Source organism: Sciurus vulgaris, assembly GCF_902686455.1.
Source record: "Sciurus vulgaris genome assembly, chromosome: 15".
Taxonomy (NCBI): Eukaryota; Metazoa; Chordata; class Mammalia; order Rodentia; family Sciuridae; genus Sciurus; species Sciurus vulgaris.
In genome coordinates, this window is record NC_136476.1 from 79,227,256 (window position 1) to 79,254,573 (window position 27,318).

The 27,318-nt window shown below is 37.2% G+C and overlaps 1 protein-coding gene and 1 long non-coding RNA gene across 5 annotated transcripts in view; one reads left to right on the forward strand and one right to left on the reverse strand.

Annotated features, from left to right (window-relative positions):
- The first annotated feature begins 439 nt into the window (after nt 1-439).
- The window catches only part of RABGAP1 (RAB GTPase activating protein 1), a 150,235-nt gene continuing 123,356 nt past the window's right edge, over nt 440-27,318 (forward strand). Inside the window, exons 1-2 of one of the 4 annotated variants that reach the window (XM_079113766.1) lie at nt 440-648; nt 22,948-23,147. In XM_079113766.1, coding sequence (XP_078969892.1) covers nt 22,998-23,147 — 150 coding nt within the window. In that variant the 5' untranslated portion in view covers nt 440-648; nt 22,948-22,997. Of the gene's footprint in view, nt 649-8,734; nt 8,781-18,042; nt 18,246-22,947; nt 23,148-27,318 lie in introns of those variants that run through there. The other 3 variants (XM_079113769.1, XM_079113768.1, XM_079113767.1) reach the window with 3 other exon arrangements.
- Nucleotides 7,892-8,601, reverse strand: LOC306645777. The gene is made up of 2 exons (XR_013759722.1): nt 8,328-8,601; nt 7,892-8,069 (listed from the first exon to the last, which is right to left on the reverse strand). It is a non-coding gene; the product is annotated as an uncharacterized lncRNA (long non-coding RNA).

Below are 27,318 nucleotides of genomic sequence, written 5' to 3' on the forward strand. Positions count from 1 at the left end.
TCCCTGGGGTATCCTCGGGCTCCCCACTCCAGAAGCTGGGAAAGGGGTGGGGCGCAACGTGGGCCGGACGAAGGGTTTAATTAAGTTCCCCAGGGCCTAGGCTAGCCTCTTGGCCCTCTTTCCAGTGCAGGTCCCAGGCGATCCAGGGCCCCAAGGGGTTCTATTTTGAGAGATCCCGCACCCCAACCCGGCGCTCCGGCCGCGTCCAACTTACAGACCCGGGGGAAGACCGCCGTAAGGATCCGGCACCGCCAGGAGCTCCGGCCCCTCGGGGCTCCGGGAAGGGGGAGGGGCAGGGAACCGGAGCCAAAGGGGGACCCAACGGAACCGGAAGGGCAGCCCTGGCCGGACAAAGACAACTTCCAGGTCCCATGGTCATCTCCACCAATCGGAATGCTCGGAGGACGACGGGGCCTCGAGAGGGACTTTCCGCGTTGTGGGCGGGGCGTGGACTGAGTGCCCAGTACTCTTGCCACTTCCTTAGCTTCCTGCAGGTGTGGTGGTTCGTGAAGCGTGGGTACCTTCGGCACTGTGTGCTTCGCGGGGACCAGTTGACCCAAGCTCCCTTCTCGGCGGCTCTTCTCGAGCTGGTCCTCCACCGTCTGCTTCATGCTTGGGCCTGAAGGGCGCCTCTGCTCTTAAGCCTTGGTAAGTCCCTCCCGCTTAGGGATGTGGACTCGCCGCGCGGGAGCCAGAAATGCAGAAAGCAGTTTATTCCCATCGCTCTAAGAATTTGGTGTTCGTTAGAGTCTTGCCTCGGGGTTTTTCCTCCTCCCGCCTCAATCCTAGGGTAATCTCTTGCATTCCCATAGCTTCCGTTACCTTCGGTGTCCTGACCCTTTACAGTTCTCTCTCGACAGCCCAGATACCTGTCCTGAGCTTCCGAAGCCAGCCTTTGAGAAGAGATCTCCAGTTGCTTATCCCAGTGTTAATACACCTTTTGATTATCTCAAATTCATTTCCAGACTCACATCCACTCATCTCCTGTAGTTCATGTGTTGGTGAACTGCATCATCCACGAATTCCTCCCTAACCAGAAAATTTTAGTATCGTTCTAGAACCATTTTTATTGCCTTTTCAATGCCATTGTTTATAGAAATCTCCCAATTTCTTTTCTTCTTTTTTTCTTGGGGCGGTATTGTGATTAAATGTAATCATTTTAATCTTTTGTGTTAAACTCTGTAACTACATTCAGTGTTGTGTAACCATCACCATTTGTTCTGTTCAACTTCATTCTTCTATATGTGGATATACAGTTTTGTTGAAAAGACTCTTTCCCATTGAATGGTCTTGGCATTCTTGTTGAGAATCAACTGACTACATATACATATGTGTATTTCTGGACTATTTATAGTACAATGGTCTAGATATTCTTTTGTTAGTACACTATTAGGATTGAACTCGGGGTACTTAACCATTGAGTCAAATCCCCAGTTAAGTCACTGAGGCTGACCTCAGACTTGTGATCTTCCTGCCTCAGCCTCCTCAGTCAATACTATTTTGATTACTTTAGATACAGGTGTTTGAAGGTTGCACGTTTTGAACTCTTCAACTTTATTCTTTTTTTTTTTTTTTCAAGATGGTTTGTTTATGTGAGAGTTTTTTGCATTTCCAGTTCTTCAAAAAAGGGTTTAGGAATAGGAATTGTATTGAATCTGTACCTTGCTGTGTATATCATTGACAACTGTGCATCATCATCATTATTATTATTGTTTTAGTTTTGGACACAACACCTTTATTTATTTTTATGTGGGCTGAGGATCAAACCTAATGCCTCACACGTGCTAGGTGAACACTCTACCACTGAGCCACAACCCCAGCCCAGCAACAGTTTTGTCTACCCAATCCATGAATATGGGATGTCTTTCCATTCATTTAGTTGTTAATTTCGTTCAGCATGTGTAATTCATTTAGATGCTATTTTAATTGAACTATTTCCTCAACTTCCTTTTCATATTGTTTATTGCTAATGTATAAAACAACTTTATGTGTTGTTATTGTATACTTTCAACTTTACTGAATTTGTTTATTAGCTGTAGTTGCTATACTGTAAATTCTTTGGGATTTTCTACATACTGGATAGTGTAGTCTTTAGTCTGTGAATAGAGATTGTTTTCTCTCTTTTCCAGTGTAGTTTTTTAAAAAAAATTTCTTTGGTTTTTTTCAATCTTCTTTTTTAATGTAGTAGCTCTGGATACTGGCACAGTGTTGAACAGCAGCAGTGAGAGTGGGCATCTATGTCTTATTCATGATGTTAAGGGGAAAGCTTTTCATCTGAAGCCATTAAGTATGAAGTTTCTCATACTGTGGATTTTTCATTAATATTTTTATCACCTTGAGGAATTTCTCCTCTACTCAAGTTTTCTGAGATGTTATGAAAGTGTTGGATTTGATTAAATCTCTTTTCTCCATCAATTGGGATGCTTGTATATCTCCTGTCTTCATTCTATTTTGTGATGTATTACATTGATTGATTTCACGTTGAAATAATTAGGATGAATCTCATTTGATCCTGATAATTCTTCTGATATGCTTTTGGATTTGATTTATTTGTATTTTGTTGATTATTTTTGCATTTGTATTCATAAGTGATATTGATCTACAATTTTCTTGTGATACATTTGTCTGGCTTTGTACCAGTGTAATGCTGGCCTCAAAGAATATATTAGGAAGCATTCCTCCTTCTTCAGTTTTTTGCAAGAGTTTGAGAAGCATTGTTAGAAATAGCTCCTTAAAAGTTCAATAAAATTCACAGGTAAAGCTAGCTGTGTCCTCCAGGACTTTTTTTTTGGGGGGGGGGGGGGGGGAGTTTCAATTGCTGATTCAATCTCTGCTTGTTACAGGTCTGTTAGATTTTCTATTTCTTGAATCATTTTAGGTAAATTTTGTGTTTTAAGGAATTGGCCCATTTTCTCTCTTATTTGATTTGTTGGCAAGTAATTGTTAATACTAATCTCTTACAATCCTTTTTATCTGTAATATTAAGATTAAAGATCTCACTTTGAAGTCTCATTTTAGTCATTTGTGTATTATATTTTTTATTCTTCAAAAGTCTAGCTGAAGGGTTGACAATTTTGTTGTACTTTTTTATTTTGTTTTGTTTTTTTATAGAAACCTTGCTATGTTGCCCAGTCTGGTCTCAAATTCCTGTGCTAAAGTGAGCCTCCTATCTCAGCACTTAGCCTCCCAAGTAGCTGGGACTACAGGCAGTTACCACCTTGCCTGGTTTCACTGATTTTTTTTTTTTTCCTCTTGTTTTTCTGTTTTCTGTTTTGTTGATCTCTGTTCTAATTTGTCTTATTCCTTTCCTTCTATTACTTTTGGGTTTAGTATGCTTTTTAAAATAGTTCCTTAAGGTGTAAAGTTTAGGTTATTAATTTGAGAACTTTCTTCTTTTTTTTTTTTTGTGGGGGAGTACTGGGGATTGAACTCAGGTGCACTCAACCACTGAGCCACATCCCCAGTTCTATTTTGTATTTCATTTAGAGACAGTATCTCAATGAGTTGCTTAGTGCCCTGCTTTTGCTGAGGCTGGCTTTGAACTTGTGATCCTCCTACCTCAGCCTTCCAAGCCACTGGCATTACAGGCATGTGCCATTGCATGCAGCTTCTTCTTTTTTAATATGGATATTTACAAATGTGAACTTCCCCACCGATCACTGCTTTTACTAGCCCATAAATTTTGGTATTCTGTTTTTATTTTGAATTTTCCAGTTTAAGTTCAGCTACTGTTTTCTAACTTCATCCCATCATGTTTAGAAGATACTTTAGTTGTCTCTTATGTTAAAAAAAAAAAAGACTTCTTTTGTAGCCTAATGTATGGTCTGTCCTGGTGAATGTTCCACATGCACTTGAGAAGAATGTGTATTCTGCAGTTATTGGATGGGATGATCTGTGTGTTAGGTCTAGTTGGTTTTAGGATGTTCAAGTTCTCAATTTATCTACTTGCCTTCTGTTTATTCTATCCCTTATGGAATATAAGATATTGTAGTCTCCAACTATTATTGTAGAACTGTTTTCTACTTCTTTTAATTGTGTCAGTTTTTGCATCGTATATTTTGAAAGAGTTACTGATTACATTTTATGTAATCTTACTGTATTGAAATTTTTATTAGTATATAATAGTCTTTTTAGCACTTTTTAAATTTTAAGGTCTGTTTGGTCTAATTTTAGTATAACCAGCAAGCTAACTAAGTAACTTTCTTAGTTACTATCTACATGAAATATCTTATTCCACTAATTTCAACCTAATTGTGTATCAAGGTCTAAATGAGTTTGTAGACAGCATGTACTTGGACCATGGGTTATTTGTTGTTGCGGTTATTTTATTTATTTATCAGGGATTGAACCCAGGGTGCTTAACCACTGAGCAACATCTCCAGCCCATTTTTTGAGACAGAGTCTCACTAAGTTGCTGAGGCTGGCTTTGAACTTGGAATTGTTCTGCCTCAGTCTTCCAAGTTGCTGGGATTATACATGCATGTAACTGCACCCAGTTGGACCAGGTTTTTTAAAAACTATCTGCTTATCTCTTTTGATTGGAGAGTTTAAGCCATTTACATTTAAAATATTAAGGAGGAACTTACGTCAGTTCTTTTAAGTTCTCATTTCCTCCATTACGACTGTCTTTTGTGTTTAGCTTGTTTTTGCTTAATCATGAAGCTTTGATTTCTGCATTATTTCCTTTTGTGTATATTCTACAGATATTTTCTTTGTGGTTACAATAGGATTTAACTTCTGTATTAGTCTGTTTTCTGCTACTAACAATACCACAGACTGGGTAAATTACAAAGAAAAGAGGTTTATTTTGGCTCACAGGTCTGGTACAAAGTTGAGGAGTCAATCTGGTGATAGCCTTGTCTTCTGTAGGGTTCCAAAGTGGCAGGGGACATCATTGAAAAGGGGGAGGGGGGAGAATGTGTACGTACCTCTTCTGGTCTCTCTCCCTTTTCATATAAAACCACCAGTATTCCATCATGGAGGCTCCTCCTGATAACCTTATCTAGTCCTAATCATATCACAACGGCCCATTTCTCAATACAATAATTGGATTAAGTTTCCACCCTCTTAATGCCACACAGGAGGGATTGAAATCCATTAATTTAATCATCTAATTTGAATTGATACCATTTTAACTTTTGTACCATACAAAAGCTCTGCTCCTATATAGCTCTGTACATTTTTGTTAATTGAGGTAAAAGATGACATAAGTATTTTATACATTTGACTTTTAGATCATTTAGAAAATAAAAAGTGGAGTTAGAAATCAGAATTAATCTTATTGAGGATCTTTTTTGTGTCACAGTTTGCTTCTTTTTTACTGCCTTGGAGATTGTCTTTGGCTTGTGACAGTTTGGTTCTAATGTGTTTGATGTAGCTCAGAGTATTTCCTAATAGGAATTTTTTGGACTTTGTGAATTCATAGATCATAAAATGTGGGGAGTTTTTGACCTTTATTTCCTCAAATACTCTTTCTCCCTGTCTCTTTGAAACTTACACTTTCTGACTCAGCTTCAAGAAAGAAAGAAACAACATTTGTTTTCTTTGTATGTTTCCCTATTATTTTATTTGGGAACCAGGCATGTAAGGATTAGGATATTCAAAGCAACCACTTATATGGAGGAAAATAGAAAGCTTTAATCAGGGACAGATGAAAGCTCAGAAAAGACCTAAGAAGACTATAAGCTTTTCCCTTAGGCTGATCCCTTGGAACAGAGAGAATTTAAATACCAACCAACCAAACAAAAACAGCAAGCCTGAGGGAAGTTGGAGTTTCTGATTTCAAGTCACCATGTTATAAGACTCCTACGTCCAATTTTCAGCAAAAAATCACAAGGCATACATGGATACAGCCAAGTATGAACTATTCAAAAGAATAAAGCAACATAAACTGTCTCTGAGGAAGCTCAGGTGTCCAGCTTAATAGACAAAGGTTTTAAAACAACTGCTTTTTATTTTATTTATTTGAGAGAGGGTTTTGCTAAGTTGTTGAAGCTGGCCTCAAACTTGTGATCCTCCTGTGTCATCCTCCTGCATTGGGTCGCTGGACATTCTTACCAAAATGATCCTTTAATTCTGATCACAGTGTCATTGTCTTTAAAAAATATCCAAGGGAACCCCTGTAACTTTAGGTTGAACTTCAGTTTCCTTATTTTACTATTCAAGGATTTTCCCATTCTGGCTTTTGACTACCACATTGCTTTGTTTCATACCAGACCCATATTATATTCTTACACTAATGATATTGTTCTACAGTACAAAGCCACATGCTGAAAAAAGTTGAGCACATTTGAAAACCAAAATTAGTTTTCTGTGAATGGCATAAGATATTATAACATATTGCAATGGTAGGCATTGAAAAGAGTTTCTGTTTTGAAATTGGACTCAAAGATAAAAACAGCATGAACATCATCACTGATTCAATGGCCAACATCAGCATTGCTATATTAGATAAAATACATAATATTGTACAATACATAGTATGTGTTCTAATATTGGGAAACAACATTAAGTATAATATGACATCATATATGATGTGCACTAATTCAAATATTTAGTTTGAATCTATTGGGCATTCAGATTTACGTCTAATTTGCAGGAAGTACCAGGCATAGAAGAGCAAATTAAGTAACTCCTTGAGGAAGCAACCATTCAATTTCAGGATTTTTGCACTTCAATTGACCTCATTTTTGCAGTGAGACAATGTCTTTAATTAATTATTTTGGTTCCAGGGATTGAACCCAGGGGTGCTTAACGACTGAGCCACATCCACAACCCTTTTTAAAAAATAATTTATTTCGAAATAGGGTCTCACTCTTCTTAAGTTGTTTAGGGCCTTGCTAAGTTGTGGAGGCTTGCTTTGAACTTGCCACTCTCCTGCCTCAGCCTTCCAAGTGGCTGGGATTACAGGAATGTGCCACGCCCAGTGTCTTAATTTTTTTAAGTGTCATATTTTAAAAAGCTTAAGGACTATAAGCAGATGCAATGTGTGGACTGGAAACTGGGAATGGTCAATAGAATATTTAATTGTAGTTAGGTATTACATGAAGGGAAATTTCCCTGAAATATTACTGATTTGAAAGAGCAAGCTCTAAAAATAAGTGTAAGTTAACAAAATGTGAATGTGATCCACAAATTAGAGACAAACTTACTCAAATTGGTAGATACTGTGAATCAAATAAAGCAGATTACTAAACTGGTTCATTTAATCTTAAAATAACATACAAAACAGGATATGCACCGAAAATATCTTGTCTCTATTTTCTATTTCTTTACAAGGCTTTTATACTGATTATGTAATAAAATTTTATTTAAAACAATTATGTTAAGATTTACTTGTATGTTTGCAGTATACATATGAATTAAATACATAAAAGTTGGTAACCAAAATATTAACCATTGTTTTGTCAGTTCAGGTTTATAACTTTTTTTCTAATATTATTTGAATACCTTAAAATGAGTATTACATAACTATTTAAGGAGAAATGAAACGGGTGCAGCCATGTCTACTGTAATAGACAAGACACAGAGAGGGGATGTAACAGCCTGATATTTTTTTTTTTTATTCATTCTGTTATTTTTTCCCTTCCCCCCCACCCCTCCAACCCCTTTTCCCTCTCCTTCCTTCCTCCATTCTTACCACCCTCCTTAACCCTAACCCTAAACCTAACCCTAACGCTAACCCCCCCACCCCCATTATATGTCCTCATCCGCTTATCAGCGAGATCATTCGTCCTTTAGTTTTTTGAGATTAACAGCCTGATTTTTTTTAACTGCTTTTCTGATTGATTTGCACGCACTATCAACACGGAAACACTGCAAAAGACTCACCAGGAAAAGAGCATAGTCTTTTTGAAGAGTAAGAGAGACCAGAATTATTTTATACACCAAGACTTGTGTAACACCTTTAATAATGTTTTGTTCCCCAATACATTATAAATTCACTCAGGACAAGGACTTTAAACTTCATTATGCTGTTGCTCTATATTTCATCATTGAATGCTTTTTAAATAAAATTCCTATCCTCCAGTCACAGTCTGAAACTTGTTTATTCCTGTCCTCTTCATTGCCTGAAATACAAAGCAGCTGTGTTGCAGTAGTGGCTTTTGGACTTGGGAGTCAGAAGTTTTGACTTAGAGACTTAATTCTATAACTTAGGCTGCAACTCCCTTCATCTTACCCTCCTCACACCATAAAGCTTAAATGAGATGTGGTAAAACGTAAAGGAGATGCCCGTGAAATTCACAATCCCTGGCGCACTGCTCTCTCAATAAATTGCAGGAAGTTGAGTCACAAATGTTAAGTGCTGCTTTTCAAACAGAACTTACACATGAAAGGTAAGCAAAGGATTCCTTGCTCTAGCACGCGTTCTCCGCCTTAGGCTCCACAGATGCTACTTATCCCGCTCCTGCAGACGTGCTCCCAGTGGGTGCTGCCATCACATACTGCTGTCTGTCCAAATCCAGACTCTAGCCTAGCACCGCACAGGTGCAGCCTAAGCTTGCACGCCTTGCGCAGGCGCAGGTTCAGAGTCGGGCTAAAAGCCCAGGTGGGGCTCGGTGGAAAGGAAGCCCCGCCTTGCTTCCCGGTGTTCGGCCAATGGAGTTTCTTGCCTCCCCCCGGGCCTATGAGAGAGGGCAGGGGGCGGGGCGGACGGCGGAAGGAGCCGCTTTCACGTGAGTAGGGGGCGGGGGTCGGGGGCAGGGCGGCTGGGGAGGCCCAGGCGGCGGAGCCTCCGGGACCGTGGACGGCAGGCGGTGGAGGAGGAGACGGCGGGTCGGGTAGGGCCGCGTTTCCCCTCCTTCCACCAGCCCCGGGGGCATTTTCCAGTGGGCCTTGCGGCCCACAGCCAAGCTCTGTTCTCGCCCCGCGGGTCTAGCTGGGGGGCTGCGCTCAGGTCCCTCGACGGGCCGAGTTTTGAGGGCAGCGGTGATTGGGGGTGGGGGGGGAGCCGTGCCTGGGGGAGAGGGCGCATGCGCAGCCTGGGACGCTCCTGGAGCCCCTGCCCAAACCGGTTCCCCCTGTCTGGGTGGGTGTCTTGTCTTCTGAGCTCTGCGTTTGCTGCTCTGGTTCACTCCCCCGCCTCCAGCAAAGCCGGTTTGTGTCTCGACTTTCATGTTTCCTTTTCGCTCCTTTTTGGGAATCCGACCGTTCACCCTCGCCTCAGTTTCTCTCTATTGCCCACTAGGCCTGTGTGTGTGACTTAGACTGACTTGGGCCTCAGGCTGGCTTCCTGGGCTGCGCGGAGTTTCAAAGCCTTGCTCTTATAGTGTCGCTCTGTCATCTCTTGTTTGTCTTTCATTTCCCCCGCCTGCAATTAAAGTGTCCCTGACACCCCACTCTTCCTATCTGCTAGAAGCATCTGCCTCAACCAACACCTCTTTGCTGTGTCTTGATTTTCAGCAACCTTCAGGGTTTTGTGCGTTAAGCCAAAGGGTAACCCCGGCCCTCCAGGAGTTCGCTGTCCATTGCTTGGTAGTACTTTGGTCCACGGGCATCTAACATTCAAACTGTTACAAGCATCTGCATACCTATGGTTACTGAGGATTCCTTTGCATTTATCTTGGAAGTTCATGTTTAGGAAGCTGTTAAGTGATCATGCTACTAGTGTTCTCTTTGCTAGTGCTCTGTGAGTTTAAAATCACGTTCCGACTTGAATTTGAGTTCTTTTGGCTTTCGTCAGTTGGAGGGGGTGGCAGGGGGAGACTGTCGGGGACAAGGTTTCATAATTCATTTGATAGTCTTATTTAGACCAACACCTGTATTTGCTTTTGTATGAGTAGAAGTAACAAGTGTATGCGTTTCCAGCTGCTTTATTTAGTCAGAAAAAAGGAAAAAACCCAACAGAGGGCGGGGAATGAGATTTTATCACATTAAACTGTTGTTTGAGAAGTAATTAGGAATAAAGTGTAGATGCCAATAAAGGATACTTTTTTTTTTTTTTTTTTTTTAATGGCGGACCTATTGCCTTAATTCAGGTCTGTGTAAGGTGCTATAAATTATACTGGGAACTTTTTTTTTTTTTTTTTGCGGTGCTGGGGATTGAACCCAGGGCCTTGTGCTTGTGAGGCAAGCACTCTACCAACTGAGCTATATCCCCAGCCCTATACTGGAAACTTTAGAGCTTACAAAAACTGAAAACGAATAGGGGAGAGATTGATGAGCTTCCTTGTAGACCTCAGTTTGTATTAGTAAAATTTGAACCCATGATTGATTTTTATGTATTGGTGACATTTAAAATTCACATGTAGCTCTAATACAAAATATTAACACGGTCTCATACTAAAGTTGCAATATTGCTAAAGCGTCCTATACTTCCTTTCATTGTTTTAGATTTGTAAGCTTGTAGTTAACTCATAGGTTAACTTCCCAAACATCCCTTATTAAGACCAATCAGGTGTATGCATTTTGGCATATTTGGTATAGTATTTTGTTAGCAGTATGCAAATTATTAACATATGACAGTATTCTAATACATGTTTTCTATCTTTTCTGCATATTGAAAGAAGTGTATTGTACACATTACCTATCCTACCTTCATGAGGGGACATGATTTTCCACATAATATAACCAAACTTTACATCTTGGACTCTTTTAAAGCAGTCATTGTCTTTTATTCAGTAAAATTTCAGTTACAGGAAAGCCTAATTGTTTTGATAGGTGGATTTTGAGTACCGACATTAGAAAATAATAGTTTAAATTAGTGCTACCTTTCAGTATCTTTATAAAAACACTGGTATGCTTAGGATCTGTATACGCTGCACATAATTATCTTTGCAATTTTCAATATTATCATATTTTTAGACTTCTCAAGAATGTGGAATAAGTGAATACAACACTCAAATCATTCTTGTCTATAGAACTCAAATATTATTTTAAAAGTGCCAATTTAACTAATACAGAATTAGGCATTGTCAGTTTGTAACTGCTTTGTTTTTACTGGCTTTGCATAGTTTAAATTCAGAGGAAAGAAATTGCAGAGCTAAGAAATTGATGCCCATAGCTGTACCTGGAAAGACAACAGTCTGGGTCTTGTGAGGCATGACTGTGATCCCAGTGACTAAGGATGCTGAGGCAGGAGAGTTGAAAGTTCAAGGCCAGCCTCAGCAACTTAGGGTAGACCTAGTCTCAGAATAAAAATTAAAAAGGACTGGAATGTAGCACAATAACATAGTGCCCCTGGGTTCAGCCCTCCAGTACCAAAAAAACAAATAAAAATCACTAGAGCAACTTAACATGTTTGTTTTTTATTTTTGCATAAAATGGTTATTTGGTCATCCTCTTCCACCTTCATCTCTTCTGGTATTGTTATTCTTTAGAAAACATTTTAAGTCAAAACAATATTGGAACCAGGTGCAGTAGTACAGGCCTGTATTCCTAGCGGTTTGGGAGGCCGAGGCAGGAGGATTGAGAGTTCAAAGCCAGCTTCAGCAACCAGGAGTTACTAAGCAATTCATCAAGACCCTGCCTCTAAACATTACAGGGCTGGAGGTATGAGTCAGTCCTGAGTTCAATCCCCAGTACCCACCCCCAAATATATATATTACACACACACGCACACATATATTATGGGGGAGTGGACATTTACACTTATATTGTAACCACTTATTTGGCTCTGTCAGCCTTATTTCTCTTCCAAGAATGGAGTGTGTAAGTCATGAACATGTTTATAGAATTTGGCCTAGAAGTGTCCCTTCTCTTTTCAAGTCAGCCATAATACTTTGAGATAGTCATCAGTGAGAATTTCTTGAAGATCGTTCTTCTCTCAGAGTTCTGTAAGACCTGATTCCCACTGTATCCTATTTTCTGATCACTGTAGGGTAAAATAAAGCCGTAAGCCTGTATTTAAGTTTGTGTGTGGCATTAAATAATATGTATTATGTGGCTTTAAGACTTGTGTGTGTTGCTGTGGTTGAACCCAGGGCTTCGTACATGCTAGGCAAATGCTCTACCACTGTGCTACATTCCTAGCCCAAGAAATATTAATTCTGTGGCTGTGCTGCCAGATTTAGGGGTTTGTACCTGTCCAAGAGATAATGCATAATTGTTATATGTTTTCAGTTAGGATCATGTTAGCGCTGTGTTACAAACCACTGGTCCTTGGGATCTGTAAAACTTTGTGGCAACACATTTTTTTCTCCATACTAAAGTCTTACAGTTATTAAGATATATTAACAAATGAGTTTCTGTGGTAACTTTAATTTTGTTAATGTTATTAACTCAGCTTAACAATACTATTTAAGACTTTCCCATTTTTATTTATACATTTTGATAACCACTTAATCTATGATTATAAACTTGTTTTCCCTTTTCTGAAGATGATTCTTGTATCAGTTTAAAAAGGAATTAATATACAGAATATATTTTAAATATAGTCAAGGGTAATAAGAACATTCAAATCTAAATTGGGTATTTCTGTAATATTAATGGAGAGAACCATGAGTTAATCATTTTAATATCTTTATCATAGAGGTAATAAATCTTCTTGTTTCCTTCAGGGCATCTTGATAAACTGATTCTGGCAGAGATAGACTAGGAATATGCCATAAAAATCTCTTTTGTGCTGTGATACATGATTTTCTATCTAGACCTCTAAGAGCACCTGCAGAAGAGAAATGGTTCCTTCCTTATTATAGTTACCTATTGAATCTCTGAATTCAGAAAAAAGCTGATTTCTGTCTAACCTCAGAAAATAATACTTACGTTAAAAATTGTCCTCCAGCAGATAGTTGTATTTTTTTTTAACTAAATGTAAGAAAAGATCTTTCAAATAGCTTTAAAATATCTGTGAAACATAATATTTGTGAATTTTGTATCTTTTTAGTGGCTGCTGTAGTGGTGTGAATGAGGGGCTCAGGAAAGTGCTAATGGATTGCTCACATACAAATGTTCCTCCCTTTTTTTTAAAAAAAAAAAAAAAAACTATGGATCAGGGCCTTCTCAGATCAGAAGGTGCAGAAAACGCATGTCTTCTGCCAAACAATTTTGGTTTCCCCATATGATTTCCCTGGAATATAAACAGAAATCACACAGAAGAGAAACTGTTTTACTCCATTATCTTAGATTTTGGTCAACATTGGTTTCTTACTTGCTTGACATTAAATTCACATAGATTACAAAGAAGTAATACAAAACATTTCAGATCTAAGTGCAACAGACAGGTGAATATTCTAAATGAAATAGGTTCATTTCCTTAACGAGTGAAGAAGGAACTATATTGACTAATTTCATAAGAAGAAAAGTTTTTAGAAAACCCTGCATTGCTTAAGGTAGTCATATTTTTATATTTATAAAATGTTATGTAAATTCTTCAGAAATCTCTTCAGGAAAAGAAGATACTTAAAAGTATGCTAGCAAGATCAGAAATGCAATATAACCTTGTGAATGAGTAGTAGTACATTAATACTTAGCTTGTGGGTTTTTTTTTTTTTTTGGATGCTGGGGATCGAACCCAGGGCCTTGTGCTTGCAAGGCAAGCACTCTACCGACTGAGCTATCTCCCCAGCCCCTTAATACTTAGCTTGTTTTCTTTGTATTCTCAGAGGTAGGTTTTATTGTGGAAATGGCATCCAAATAACAATATAAATATTTAGTTTTAGTGATACTGTGTAGAAGTGACATAAAGCCAGCATACTTAGAGTACTAGAAAAAAATCAAAGTCCTATTTCCTGAAATAGCTAGAGGAACATGGGAAAACCATTTACAGGGTTTTGTTTTTTTCAGGTGTCAATTGTATTGTGCTCTCCTAATCAGGCAGAGTTAAATTAATTGCTTTATGTACCTTTTATCCCTTCTTTTTACTGCTCTTTTCTTTCACATGAGGTTATCATCTTAGGGATCAAAAAGACATGGACATTCCAAAGTCTTGAATTTAGCATATACTTAAAGGTAAGCTACTTAATGGCTCTGAGACTCAGTTTTTTCATTTTTAAATTTGATCTACTTACAACTGTCTCAGGGAATTGTACTGAAAAAAAAAAAAAAAAACTGTTATTTCCCCCCATTTTCCTAGATACTTACATTCACAAAAGTATAGAAAGGATTGGTCCCCTCCTATTATGTAACTGAAATCACAAGCATTGCCCAAGTGAAAAAAAGGATCCAAGAATTCAACCCCTAAGTCTGTATTTTTTCCTATTATGATACATTAACTTAAAAATCCTAGTAGACTTGATTACTCATGAAAAAGTGAGAAATAACTAAAAACATTGGTTCTCTTTAGGTATTTTATTGTATTTTGTGGGTTTTATCCAAAATATTCCATAAAACTACAGTCTTTAAAAATGAATGAAATGTGGCATACATACTAATGAAATGTTAGCCTTAAAAAGGAAGGAAATTACATGCTACAATATAAATAAACCTTGAAGACATGCTAACTGAACTAAGCCACTTACATAAGAACAAATACTCTATAATTCCATTGCTTATGAGGTACCTGAAGTAGTCAGATTCATAGGGACAAATACAGTGTTGGCTTCCAGAGGCTGTGGGGAGAGGGAAAGAGGGAGTTAGTGTTAATGGATGCAGTTTCAGTTGGGGAATATGAAAAAATTCTAGAAATGGATGGTGATGAGGATTGCCCAATGGCGTGAGTGTACTTACTGCCACAGAACTGTATACTTACTTATGACTAAAACGATGACGTTTATGTTATGTATATTTAACTATCAATGTAAAAAGATTGCAACTTGTAAAACATTAAAAAAAACTTTTGTTTTATGAATTCCTATATTTTATTGCAGATACCCTTATTTGGGGCGCTGAGGTACTGGAGAGTGAACCCAGGGGCACTTACTTATCCACTGAGCTACATTCCCAGCCCTTTTTATTTTGCGACAGGGTCTTGCCAAGTTGCTGAGGCTGGATTTGAATTTTCAGTCCTCCTTGCTCAGCTTCCTGAATTGGTGGGATTACAGGTGTGTGCCACCATGTCGCATTCAGGTATCTTCTTTTAGTTCATCTAGAATTGTAAAAGTCATTTGGTAGTTAAAAGAAGTAAACTATCAAAGGCATCATAGGTTAAAATTTGCCTAAGGGCTTTTTAGATAAGCAGGATTTTCTTACCTTTAATGGTGAGTTCATTAGAGATAGTTAAGTTTTTTTTTTTTTTTTTTAAATTTCTGTTTTTTGTTTTGTTTTGTTTGTTTTTTGTGGTGCTGGGGATTGAACCCAGGGCTTTGTGTGTGTGAGGCAAGCACTCCAGCAACTGAGCTGTATCCCCAGACCCTTATGTCTATTTTTAAAGCTAACCTGGAATCAGTCAGAAGGCATAAATTAATATGGTTGTCTTAGTTCACTAGTATCAGAGAAACAGCCTCCAAATTTAGTCAGATTTCAAAGACATATTGATTATTTAGCAATTAGTAGTGGTGGAAAAAAAAAATTTTTTTAAGATGGGATGGGTTTTCCATTCCTTTTTGTTTGATTTGTCTTGCCCTCTTGTGGGATAGTCTATGAGGAAAAATATGAAAACTAGTGCAGGGAAACAAAATTCAGAAAAAAAGTTAATGCTACTATAGTATTGTTTTTATGACTTTTTTGTACCCTGCTTGTTTGATTTAGTTTTATTTTACCCTAGTGCTGAGGAAACATGTACTCTACCAGTGAGCTACACCCCAACTCCTAATTTAATTTTAAAGGACCATAAACTCCACAAGAATTGTCCTGCTATAGCATCTTTGAGATGTGATTATTTTGCTACTTCCTCTTTTGTTCTTTTTTTTTTTTTTTTTTTTTTTTTTAACAGAGAGTAATCTTGCCAGGTCTATGTTATAATGTTATAGAAAGATAACATCTGTGAGCAGCATAAAGAATGGATTGGAATGAGGAAAGCATGGAGATAGGAACTCCAAGGAAGAAAGATACAGTCCAGAAATGAACAGAGGCTTCTAGATACCTGGGTTTGGACCATGTTTCATAATTTTCTCTGTGAACTTAAGCAAGTTACCCAACCTATCTAAATCTCAGTTTGTCTGTCTTGAAGTTTAATACCCATTGGGCAAGGTTAGTGTGAAGATTAGTAATAATGCATGTAAAACTTTTTAGTATAATTCGTACTTGATAATTATTGTTTTCCTTTTTAGATTCAGCAAGGTGATTTAAGCATCCCCCTAAAGATTCCATAAAGCTATACTAATTTACTGGTAGAGCAACATAAATGATGGGATTTGGGAAGGAAGTGTTTGGTTAAGAGTGTTTGGTTGTCTTTACTCTTTTTTTATTGTTTCATTATTGCGGTACTAGCAATCAAACCCAAGTCCCTTCACAGGGTAGGCAGGTGCTTTACACTGAACCACATCCCTACCTCTGCAATGAAGTTGTTTGGTCCAAAGGAAATCCAAGGTTTGTTTTGGACTGAGTGTTATTTAACTGTTTTTTGACCATGACAATTGAAGTCTTGACAAAAAGTCAACCAGGCATCCTCAAGAGTGGTTCTCTTTGAATCTCTTCATTCTAATCATGATCCTAATCCATATACCCAATCACTTGCATGTTGTATAACATATTTGTCATTTGTCTTAGATTACTTAGATCCTACTAGCATACTGATGTGGTCTTCCCTTAGTATCTATGGGGATTGGTTCCTCTATACAAGAGTGGCATATTATTTGCATATAACTTATGGACATCCTTGCACATCCTTCCATGCACTGCTAGATTACTTAGAATACCTAATATAATATAGGTGCTTTTTTTTTTTTTTCCCCCTTCTTTTTGGTACTGGGGATTGAACCAAGAGGTGCTTTACCACTGCACTACATCCCCAAACATATATATTTTTTTTATTTTGAGATAGGTCCTCGCTAAACTGCTGAGGCTGTCTTCCAATTTGAGATCCTCCTGCCTCAGACTCCTGGGTTGCTGGAATTACAGGCATGTGCCATGACACCTGACGTCTATGAATGCTGACTCAATAGTTATACTGTGTTGTATGGGGGACAAAAGACAAGAAAAATCCTGCATACGATTGGTATGGATGCCACTTTTTTTCCTAAATATTTTTGGTCCTCAGCTGTGTATCAACCAACCAAATTTATTGAGCATTACCAGTAAGTAAGGATATGAAGATAATCCACAATTAATTCTGGTGTACTGTGTGCCCGTGTTCCCAGCATTTGTATGGTGGTTTATACTTGGCAGTTTTTCTGGAATTAATGGATCATTCAGTATAGTAGAGTGAAAGAGAGATGTAACCGTGCTTTACTGTGTGGTGAATGCTGCAGTTCTTGTGATAGAACTTGAAATAAAAAAACCGTTAAGAGCATATGCAAGAAATAATGAACACTGCAGAAGAGGAAGAAGAAAGGTGACTACTTGATTGTATTGCTGTTGGGGGAGCAAAAAACTAATTGGGGAAACAAAGATACATTCCTCAATTAGAAAGCAAACCATTCAAAGGCTTGAAAGCATAAAAATGAATGAAATATTTGGTGGTTTGTCTAGTAAGTTTCGATGGAGAAGATAAAACTAGAATGATAGGTTGACTCCAGATTTTGAAAACTAAATGATGAAAGTTTGGATTTAGTTCTGTTTTCAGTCAGGAATAGTAAAAGGTTTTGAGGACAGTAGGGAGGGTTAGGATGTAGGCTCATAGTTTAAGTTTTAGAAATTATGTAATGATGGAAACTAGATAAATCAATGACTAAGATTCTAGAAAGGGAGATTCTTGTCATAACTAAAAGAAGGAAGAAGTCAGTGACATGAGGGATGGCAAAAAGTGAAAGATTGGGGTCTGTTTTAGAAAAAAATCCATTAGAATTCTAAGGGAGATTAAGAAGAGGAGTCAAAAGTTTGTTTTGGATCTGTGGTTAATCAGGATAGAAAGGAATAATATGCTTCTGTGACACGTAATGTTTACATGGTTTGGTTTTGGGTATGTGACATTGGTTTTCATGTTTTTTTGCTTTTTTTGTACTGGGTATTGAAGAGGTGTCCTGCTATTGAGCTACATTCCAGGTCCCCTGTTTTTTTGTTTTTTTTTTTTTTTTGAGACAGTTTTGTTAAGTTGCCCAGACTGACTTTGAACCTGTCATCCTTCTGCCTTAGCCTCAGGAGCCTTTGGGATTATAGGTGTGTGCCACAGTCCAGCTCTGAAATTGGTTTTGAGATGACAGTGGGGCACATACAATGGAGCCCTGCTGTGTGTTCTCATGATACCCTTCTGGTGTCTCTGCTGTACTAAGCTCTGTACGTTATTATAACTACTTGTCACTATTTTCTCTACCACTGTAAACCTAGCAAAGGTAAGTAGTACTTTTTATTTCTCACCTTGAGACCACTCCTAATGTCTGGCATATATGAGACACTTGATTGTGCATAGAAACAAAAATACTCATGTGGGGCTGGGGATATATCTCAGTTGGTAGAGTGCTTGCCTTGCATGCATCAAGGCCCTGAGTTCAACCCCCAGCACCACAAAAAAAAAAAAAAAAAAAAAAAAAAGGCACAATTGAACTTTAGGTATGATTCAGGAGGCTGCACAAGTGAACAAAATTACTTGTCATCTCAAGTGACTCTATTAAAGGAATTGTAGAGAAGGAAACATCTTTGAACTTACACTTGCCAACATGACCCTCTTAGAAACAACATGAGGAGACAAACCATGAGCGCCTGCCAGACATTCGTATGTGTTTCATCTTACCTAAAACAATAATACTGCTATGCCACTCCTTGGCCTATACCCAAAGGACTTAAAATCAGCATACTACAGAGATACAGCCACAACAATGTTCATAGCTGCTCAATTCACAATAGCCAGACTGTGGAACCAACCTAGATGTCCTTCAGTTGATGAATGGATAAAGCAACTGTGGTATATATATAAAATGGAATATTAATCAGCTATAAAGAATAATAAAATTATGACATTTGCAGGCAAATGGATGAAATTGGAGAATATCATGCTAAGTGAGATAAGCCAGTCTCAAAAATCCAAAAGACGAATGATCTCACTTATAAGTGGATGATGACACATAATGGGGGGTGGAGAGGGGCAAGAATGGAGGAAGGAGGGACTGTATAGAGGAAAAAGAGGGGTGGGGGGGAAGGAAGAAATAACAGAATGAATCAAACCTCATTACCCTATGTGAATGTATGATTATACAAATGGTATGCTGTTACTCCATGTACAAACAGAAACAACATGTATCCCATTTGTTTACAATAAAAATAAATTAAAAAAATACTTTTTCAGCTTTACGGAATTGTTGGGATGCGAAAGTGAGGTGATGTGCACATCTTATTCTTTTGTATTATAGAAAAATAAGGCATTTTTATGTTGCATATTCCTTTACGTTTATTTAGATGAAAACTAGATTATGAAATTAGGAAATCCAGATGTTTGCCCCAGTAATGTTACTAAAGTGGATTCCTTAAATCAGTTAATGGCTTATATTTTTGAATTGGAAGTCAGTTTTTGAAAAGCTGTAACTATTAAATGCTTACAATGTTCTCTATTGTTTTCATACGTATAGTCCTTAGTAATTTTTATAATAGCTTTATGAGATAGTAAAACATTTTCTTTTACGGAAACTGAGACTCAGGGTGACCCTACTAATGGTATTAGTAGTGGAACCAGTAATCTTTCTTTCTTTCTTTTTTTTTTTTTTTTCTTTTTCTTTTTTGGCCGGATTGGGGGGGGGGGGGCGAGTAGGGAGGTGCTGGGGCTCTCATGCTATTAGCATGTGCTTTACTACTGAGATACATCCCCAGACCCTAGAACCAGTATTCTAACTTGTGTTTTTCCTAACTCCTAATTGTTTGCTTCATCACTACACTTAAAACTGCTATTTTTATTGTCAGTTTATGAAAGTTGTTCTTACCTTTTCATTGGGTGGCTCTTTCTGTTTCCATCTTTATTTGCAATTCAATTTTTTTAATAAATACTTGAGCACCTACTATGTACCAGGCATTGTTGCAGGTGCTAAATATACAGAGGGTAATGAAACATGAAAATGGAGCTTAGGTTCTAGCTTACATGCTGTGTCAGTGATTAAAATGTTCAAATGTGATTACAGTGTGTCAAATGGTGAGAGATTCTATGGAGAATGGTAGCAAGGGGGGTATCAGTGCAGTGTTTGGAGTAGGAAGTTTATATTTTTTTGTCTGTGGGAATTGGAATTATAGACTGAAGGATAAAAAAAGTCAAAAGTAGGAGACTTCTTGTGGTAACTGATGTAAGTAGATATTAAAAACAAAACGAAATTAGTCCTCAGCATCTTACTACAGAGTTGTGAATCTGTAGACTATTACCCATCAAGTTCTGGGGTACCTCTTGGTGCTAGGGAAGGGGTGATCTTATCCAGAGCTTGTGACGCTCATGTATTCCTGCTTCTGTTCATGGAAGCCAGAGAAAAGGAGTCTTATTGTGTGATTCCCCACCCCCACCCCATTACTTAGTGTTTTGATAAACCTCGTTCCTACTGAGTGATCCAGTTACTTTCAGCTGCCAAAACAAACATTTATCTTATGAAGTATATTTTCCTATCACCTCCTCAAAGAAAATAGGTGAAACTTTGAGCCTGCCAAATTGTTATTTCCATATCCTAAAAATTGAAATGTATTCTTTTTTTTCCTTTCTCCTTTTTTTTTTAGAAAAAGGAAAAAAAGGGTTTACTGCTTTGTTAGCAAGAGAGAAACACAGGGTACTCCTATCATAGAGGCTGTGATTCTGCCCATGAGCAGGAACAGGGAGCTTTTAAAGGGGTGATTTAAAGGCAGTACATTGAAATGTATTCTTTTTAAGTTCATAATATTGTGGAAACTTAGTGTCTCTGAGAGCATGGCTTTATAGACAGTTTCCCTAGGCTTTCTGCTGTTCTGTTAATTACAGTTTAAAAGAGAATAAAAGATTGATTAAATATGAAAACCTAATTTAAAATACAAATTCTAAAAATAGAAAAAGACAATACTGATTGGGGAGAGGTTCAAATTTGTGGCATTAAAAAGCATTGTTATTTAACAAAAAGAGCACAGGTTTTGGAGTAATAAACTGGGTTCAATATTTGTCTTGCCTCTAACCAGTTACATTGCCTTGAACAAATTATACCATCTCTGTAAGCCTTAATTCCCACCTGTGCAACATCTTCCCCACAAAACCCTGCACTTATATTTTCCATACCTTCTCTCATCCTTTGATACAGTGATCAGTCATTTAAATATCATGAAAGATAGAACCATAAGCTCCATATTTAGAGATGTGAAGATTAAATTGAGACACTCATTAAATTATAAAACAACATAATAGGTCCTGTAAAAATCAAACGTTAGATGGTGTGGGAACAGAAACAAGGGAAAAAATTCATTTAATTCTGAAATAAGACTGGGCAAGTGGGATGAGAAGACAACTAAGAGAAGGAGGTTTAGATCAAGTTGAAGTTGATCAAATACAGAAGCAAGGAAATCACTAGGAAGAAGATCCTATGAGGGCAAATACCTAGAGGTATCAAAGTGTATATCTTTAACAGAGGTCTGAATTATTTTCTCTCTGGTATGCTCCCATAATTTTCTTACTGTAAGTCAGGACCCATTAACCTTTACAGTTTACTTTGATTCTCTACTAAACTATAAACTCCTTTTGTGCAATTTGTTTACCATAGCTTACCCTTTGTGCGCTAGATGCTCAATAAATATTCATTGAATGGCTGAATTAAAATAACGTTTTTCTTTTTATTTTTCAGAAGACCATTTTTAGTGTTGAGTGCCACACTGTGTATTTAGATTTGATCCTATAGACCTGTTGTACCCTTTGAGTAGGGAAATTTGTTTAAATGAAAAGAACAAGAGTCCAGGATTCTAGTTTTAGCTGTGCCATTAACTAGTTAAATGACCTTACTTCTTCACTTGGGCCATTTCCTTATCTGTTTTAAAGTATTGATAATGCCTAAGTTTTCTTCCAACTATAATACTCCGAAATTGTATAATTCCTGTTGCCAGGTGTTATATGTGAGCCTTAAAGGGAGATGTAGTGTTTGTCACATGGCATGTACTCAGTAAATACATATTCAGTTAAAAGTCCAAACATAACCAGAACTGCTCAGTTGGAAAGATTAAACAGATTTTTAGAACCTTATAAATGTAATGAACATGTAGCTATAGCTACTTTTCTTAATTGGTTAAGACTCTCAGTATAATGTTGTATTGTTCTCTTGATGTTTTGGCAACCAAATGGAAATGGAGAACCGGGTTTTAAAATGGTAGTTGTATTTAAGTTTTATTCTAGGGGTCAATAAATAATTGAATGACCCTTTTAAGTGACACATCTCTATTTTCTCCTGAGATTTTTAACATGAAACTTATGTACTTGATAATGTTCATATCAAGTTTAGTTTTAAGAAACTGGTGTGCTAAGATTGAGTTTTCAGTGGATTTCTGATTTCTTGTTATGTAAGATGTTTCTTAGCTATAATATTCATGCTTGTCCTGTGAATTTCTCCCTCGAGTGTTAATGTGAAATTTTTTTTAAAAAATCATGGTAGTATTTCAAATTTAAGTATTGATAATGCAAGGGAAGCCTTAGTTAATATGCTTTTACAGTAACCAAGTGCATTTATTTCATTTGTTTATAGCTTTACAAATTAAAAAATGGAAAACAGAACTTTAGTATTTCATTCATTTTGGAGACTAAAACTAGACTTCCACCATAGGCCAGAGAAATCACTGTCAGTAGGCAGGGTTATTCCAAAGGAAAAATGTTTTATTTATTTGAACTCTGAAATATTTTGATCCTAAATAGTATAAAGTTCCTTTATTATCAGAATAAAAAGCCAAAATAGTAAGTAGTGAATATCCTGGGAAATTTTTTTTTTTTTTTTTTGCGGTACTGGGGAGGAAAAATATTTTTGAAGTGTGTTTTTAAAGTTTTCTATGTGTTCTGTAATAATTAAAGCATAATTGACTATCTGGCAGACATTCTATATGAATATCTTTATGGTTTTTGTTTTTCAGGCATTTAAAAAATATTTAATCATTCATGAGTTGAGCCTCATTCTTGAGTTATGGATGACAAAGCTTCTGTTGGAAAAATCAGTGTCTCTTCAGACTCAGTGTCTACTCTTAATAGTGAAGATTTTGTCTTGGTTTCCAGGCAAGGAGATGAGACACCATCTACAAATAATGGAAGTGATGACGAGAAAACAGGACTCAAGGTAAAACTTCATAACTTAAGTTGATTTCACTTAGCTTTGCTAAACCCTTTGCAAAACTTGGCCTTAATAAAAAAGGGACGTGAAGGGAAAGTGAGAAAATGGAATTAATGTACTTATTTCTTATAGTGTTAAAGCAGTTTATATACACTTAGTGAGAAATTTATATTTGGTTAAGAATATCACTTAGAAAATTTAGAAAAAGCTAATCAAATATCCCTGTCAAAATTCTAGTGGTTACAGTATAAACATTTGTAATTTTAGTATTGCTTTCACCTTTCCATAGAATTAGAGGTGCTTATTTTTTGGGGAGATCCTGTTAAATGTAAGGGTTCTGACAGGTCAGCAGTGTTTATGGGGATTGATACAGGGCCTCACACATACTAGACAAGTGCTCTACCACTGAGCCATATCCCACACCTATGAAATAACTTTAAATACCTGTCTTCGACCACTTTGGTCTTTTCTCCACCAAATATTATTTATTTTATTACTGTTCTGCTCTTCATGGATAATAATGAAAACAGATTATCTATTAATGGTGGTCATTTAACTTATTTAATTTTTAAAATATTCCAATTCCTTTTTAAATCTATTCATTCAGTAAGTGTTTATTGAATAATGACTATGTGCCAGGTTCTGTTCTAGGTCCTGGGGATTTAGTGGTAAACAACACAGGCAAAACCCCCTTTCTTCTTAGAGCTTGTATTCTAGTGGGGGAAATAGACTTTAAGCAAATAAAAAATAAATATATGAAGTAAATTTAGGTGCTGCAGAGAGGAAGGATACAGTAGATGAGGAATGAATGACTTGGTGGTTGTCTCTTGACCTTTAAAATTTGTTTGCAGTATTTTGGAAACACTTATCACTCACAAACATACAGGGGAATAATTTTTTTTAAAGAAGACAGTAAAAATACTGCATGACAGGTACTGTTTTAGAAACCATCTTGAGGTGATGTTTGAGGTGAGACTAGAATGAAATGAGGAAGAAAGCCGTGAGAAAACTGGGGAAAGAGCTTTTCAGAGGAAGCGGCAAATACAAAGACCCTTGGAGAGAGGTTAGAGCACAGTGAATTAAGTAAAAAGCATTAAGGGATAAGATCCCAGTGATGGGCAGGGACTGGATCATGTAGAACCTTGTGGTACTTGGTAGGAAATTTAGACTTTTTTATAAACGTGAAGAGAATTTTTGGAGAACTTGGGAACGTGATCTAGTTTACTTTTTGGGGGGTGGGGGAATAGGCTTGAACCCAGGGGTGCTCTATCACTTAGCTCTTTTTAAATTTTTTATTTTGAGATTTTTAATTTTATCTCAAAATAGTTGAGACTGAGTTACTGAAGCTGGCCTTGAACTTGTGATCTTCCTTCCTTAGTCTCCTAAATCTCTGGTGTCACAGGCATCTTCTTCTATTACACCTAGTGTTTTAGTCAGCTTTTTCACTGCTGTGACTATAAGGACCTAACCAGAACAACTGTAAAGATAAAGGTTTATTTAGGACTCACAGTTTCAGGTCTTAGTTCATAAAAGGCTGGCTATATTCCTCAGAACTCAAGGTGAGACAGGACATCATGGCAGAAGAGTGTGGTGGAGGGACACAGCTCACATGGTGATCAGGAAGCAGAGAAAGAGAAAAATTCCACTCTCCAGATACAAAATACATACTCCACAACCACGCCCCCAGTGAACCACTTCCTCCATTCACAACCTACCACTTTAATTACACTGATTGGGTTAAGAGCCTTACAACCCAATCATTTCTTCTCTGAACCTTCTTGCATTGTCTCACTTGTGAACTTTTGTGGGACACCCCACATCCAAACCATAACACCTGGCTCTGATTTACATTTTTAAATGCTCACTGGCTGAGGGGGACTTCTGGCCTTACAACTTATCAGGAAAGCAAAACTGGTGAAAATTACTGGAAACAAAACAAAAGTTTAGTCTCTGGAAGTGTTCCAAAAGAAGTCAAGCAAATAAAGATTTATCCAAGAAATTTTATTAAAATTTGATTAGAGCAACAAGAATGTGTGTTATTTCATCCAGAACTCACTCCTTCCTTCCCCTATCCCAGCTGAGATAACTCTGCTCCAGGCTGATGCAGTCAGGAAGAGGAGGCTCCCTGTCCCCCATTTCCAGTCCAAGAGCTGTCTTCTGGGGAGGAGCATACCCAACATGCCTCTTTCTGCCACCAGCTGCCTTTTGCTGGCCAAGTGTGACTAAGAGATGGGCTCACACCCATTTTCTACTCAGTCTCTGCTCCTGAGACAGAGGTTCTGTTTGGGGTGATTAAAACTGGGATGTCACTCAGTGAGAAGTGTGCTATTGTCCCCACTCCTAGCTCCAGAGCTTTGACTCAGAGATTTTTGCCTGTAAAGAAAGAGGACCATAAATCAGCCTAAGGTTAGTCTCGAAAACAGTGGAGGTTGCAGTGGAAGGTAATTGGGAGAAAATTGTTAGATTGATTGGACATTTAGGCTTAGATATAGAACTATGTGGCTTGCTTGAGAGTATCAGGGGAAGACAGAGCTGGGAGGAGACCACCATGGGTCAAAATCTCAAAGATTGATTTCTGAAAATCTTCCTCAGAAGGAACTCAAATTTAATTGGTTTAGTCTGTGGGTCAGTTTTACTCCAGTGTACTGTTGAAATCAGTAAAGCAGTCAGCTAGCAATTAAAGGAGCTTTAATAGCTAGGTGTGACCAGAAATCCCAAATCTGAGCTCTCTGAGGAGCAGCATTAGAAGTATAACATTCTGGAGGAGTATAGAATCTACCCAAAACAAGAATACCCAAAACAAGTCCTAAAGTGGGGCAACAGAATTCAGAGTTAGAATAACATACCATCTCAAATGTCCGTTTTTCAACAACAACAACAACAAATTAGACATGGAAAGAAACAAAATGTGACCCATACACTTAAAAAAAACAAACAACAAAAAAAAAAACAGGTGGCAGAAATTGCTGGTGTGACAGTGACAAGTTGAATTTAACATAGAATGCTTTCAAAGTAACCTTTATAAATTGCATGAAATCGTGCTTAAAAAAGGAAGACATCAGATAGAGAATATCAATAATGAGATAAAATTATTTCAAAAAAAGCTGGTGCGGTGGCACATGCCTATAATCCCAGTAGCTCAGGAGGCTGAGGCAGGAGGATTACGAAATCAAGCCTCAGCAAGGTAAGGTGCTGAGCAACTCAGTGAAACCCCATCTCTAAATAAAATACACCTGGGGATTTGGCTAAGGGGCCGAGTGCCGCTGAGTTTAATCCCTGGTACCCAGAATTATTTAGAAACAACCAAATGGAAATATAGAGTTTTTGAAAAGCACTGTAAGTGAAATGAAAAACTCATTAGAGGGGTTTAAGAGTAGGTTTAATGTAGCAATAAAATAAAATAAAAGTAATTAACTTAAAGATCAATAGAAATTGCTCCAAAAAATGGATTAAAACAGAACCTCAGAAATGTGTTCTGCTGTTAATTATATCAACATACTAAAGGAAGTTTTTCAGGCAAGTAACTTGAAATGGTAATTTTAATCTGCACAAAATATGTATTTAGGTGTATGTATACTATCTTATGTCATAATAAAAGACATTATGCCTACAGTTCTTTCCTACCTTTTTCATTATATATGTGTGTGGGGGTATAACATGCTTAGATACATTGTTGCAATATATTTGCCAATAACAGGAAAAAGGAGTTAGGAATGAAGCTGCACTGGGATTAAGAAATGACTGTATGGTAACTCAGATTAAATAAGAAGTTTAATATCACAAAATCCATAAATATGTATTTGTTCTTTCTCTCAACTTCTTTTTAAAAAAAGTGTTTATATAATTAAAGTGATAATTGTAGTTTGATGATGGATATGTAACATTTATAGGTCTGATGCGTCTAACAGTACTACATAAAGGGAGAAAAGAAAATAGTTACATGTGATTAATGTCCTGTATTTCAGTGAGATTTACGTTATTACAAATCAAGAGACTCATATATACATGATAAGTTCCTAAAGCAGTTTCTAAGAATATAATTATAAAACTTCATATGAAAAAAAGGAAATGCTATCTTAGAAAAATTCACAGAATGCAAAGGAAAGTAGTAAAAAAATAAAAAACAAGAGACATGTAAAAAAGCGAGTAAAATAGTAAACCCAAGTCCAACTCTTAT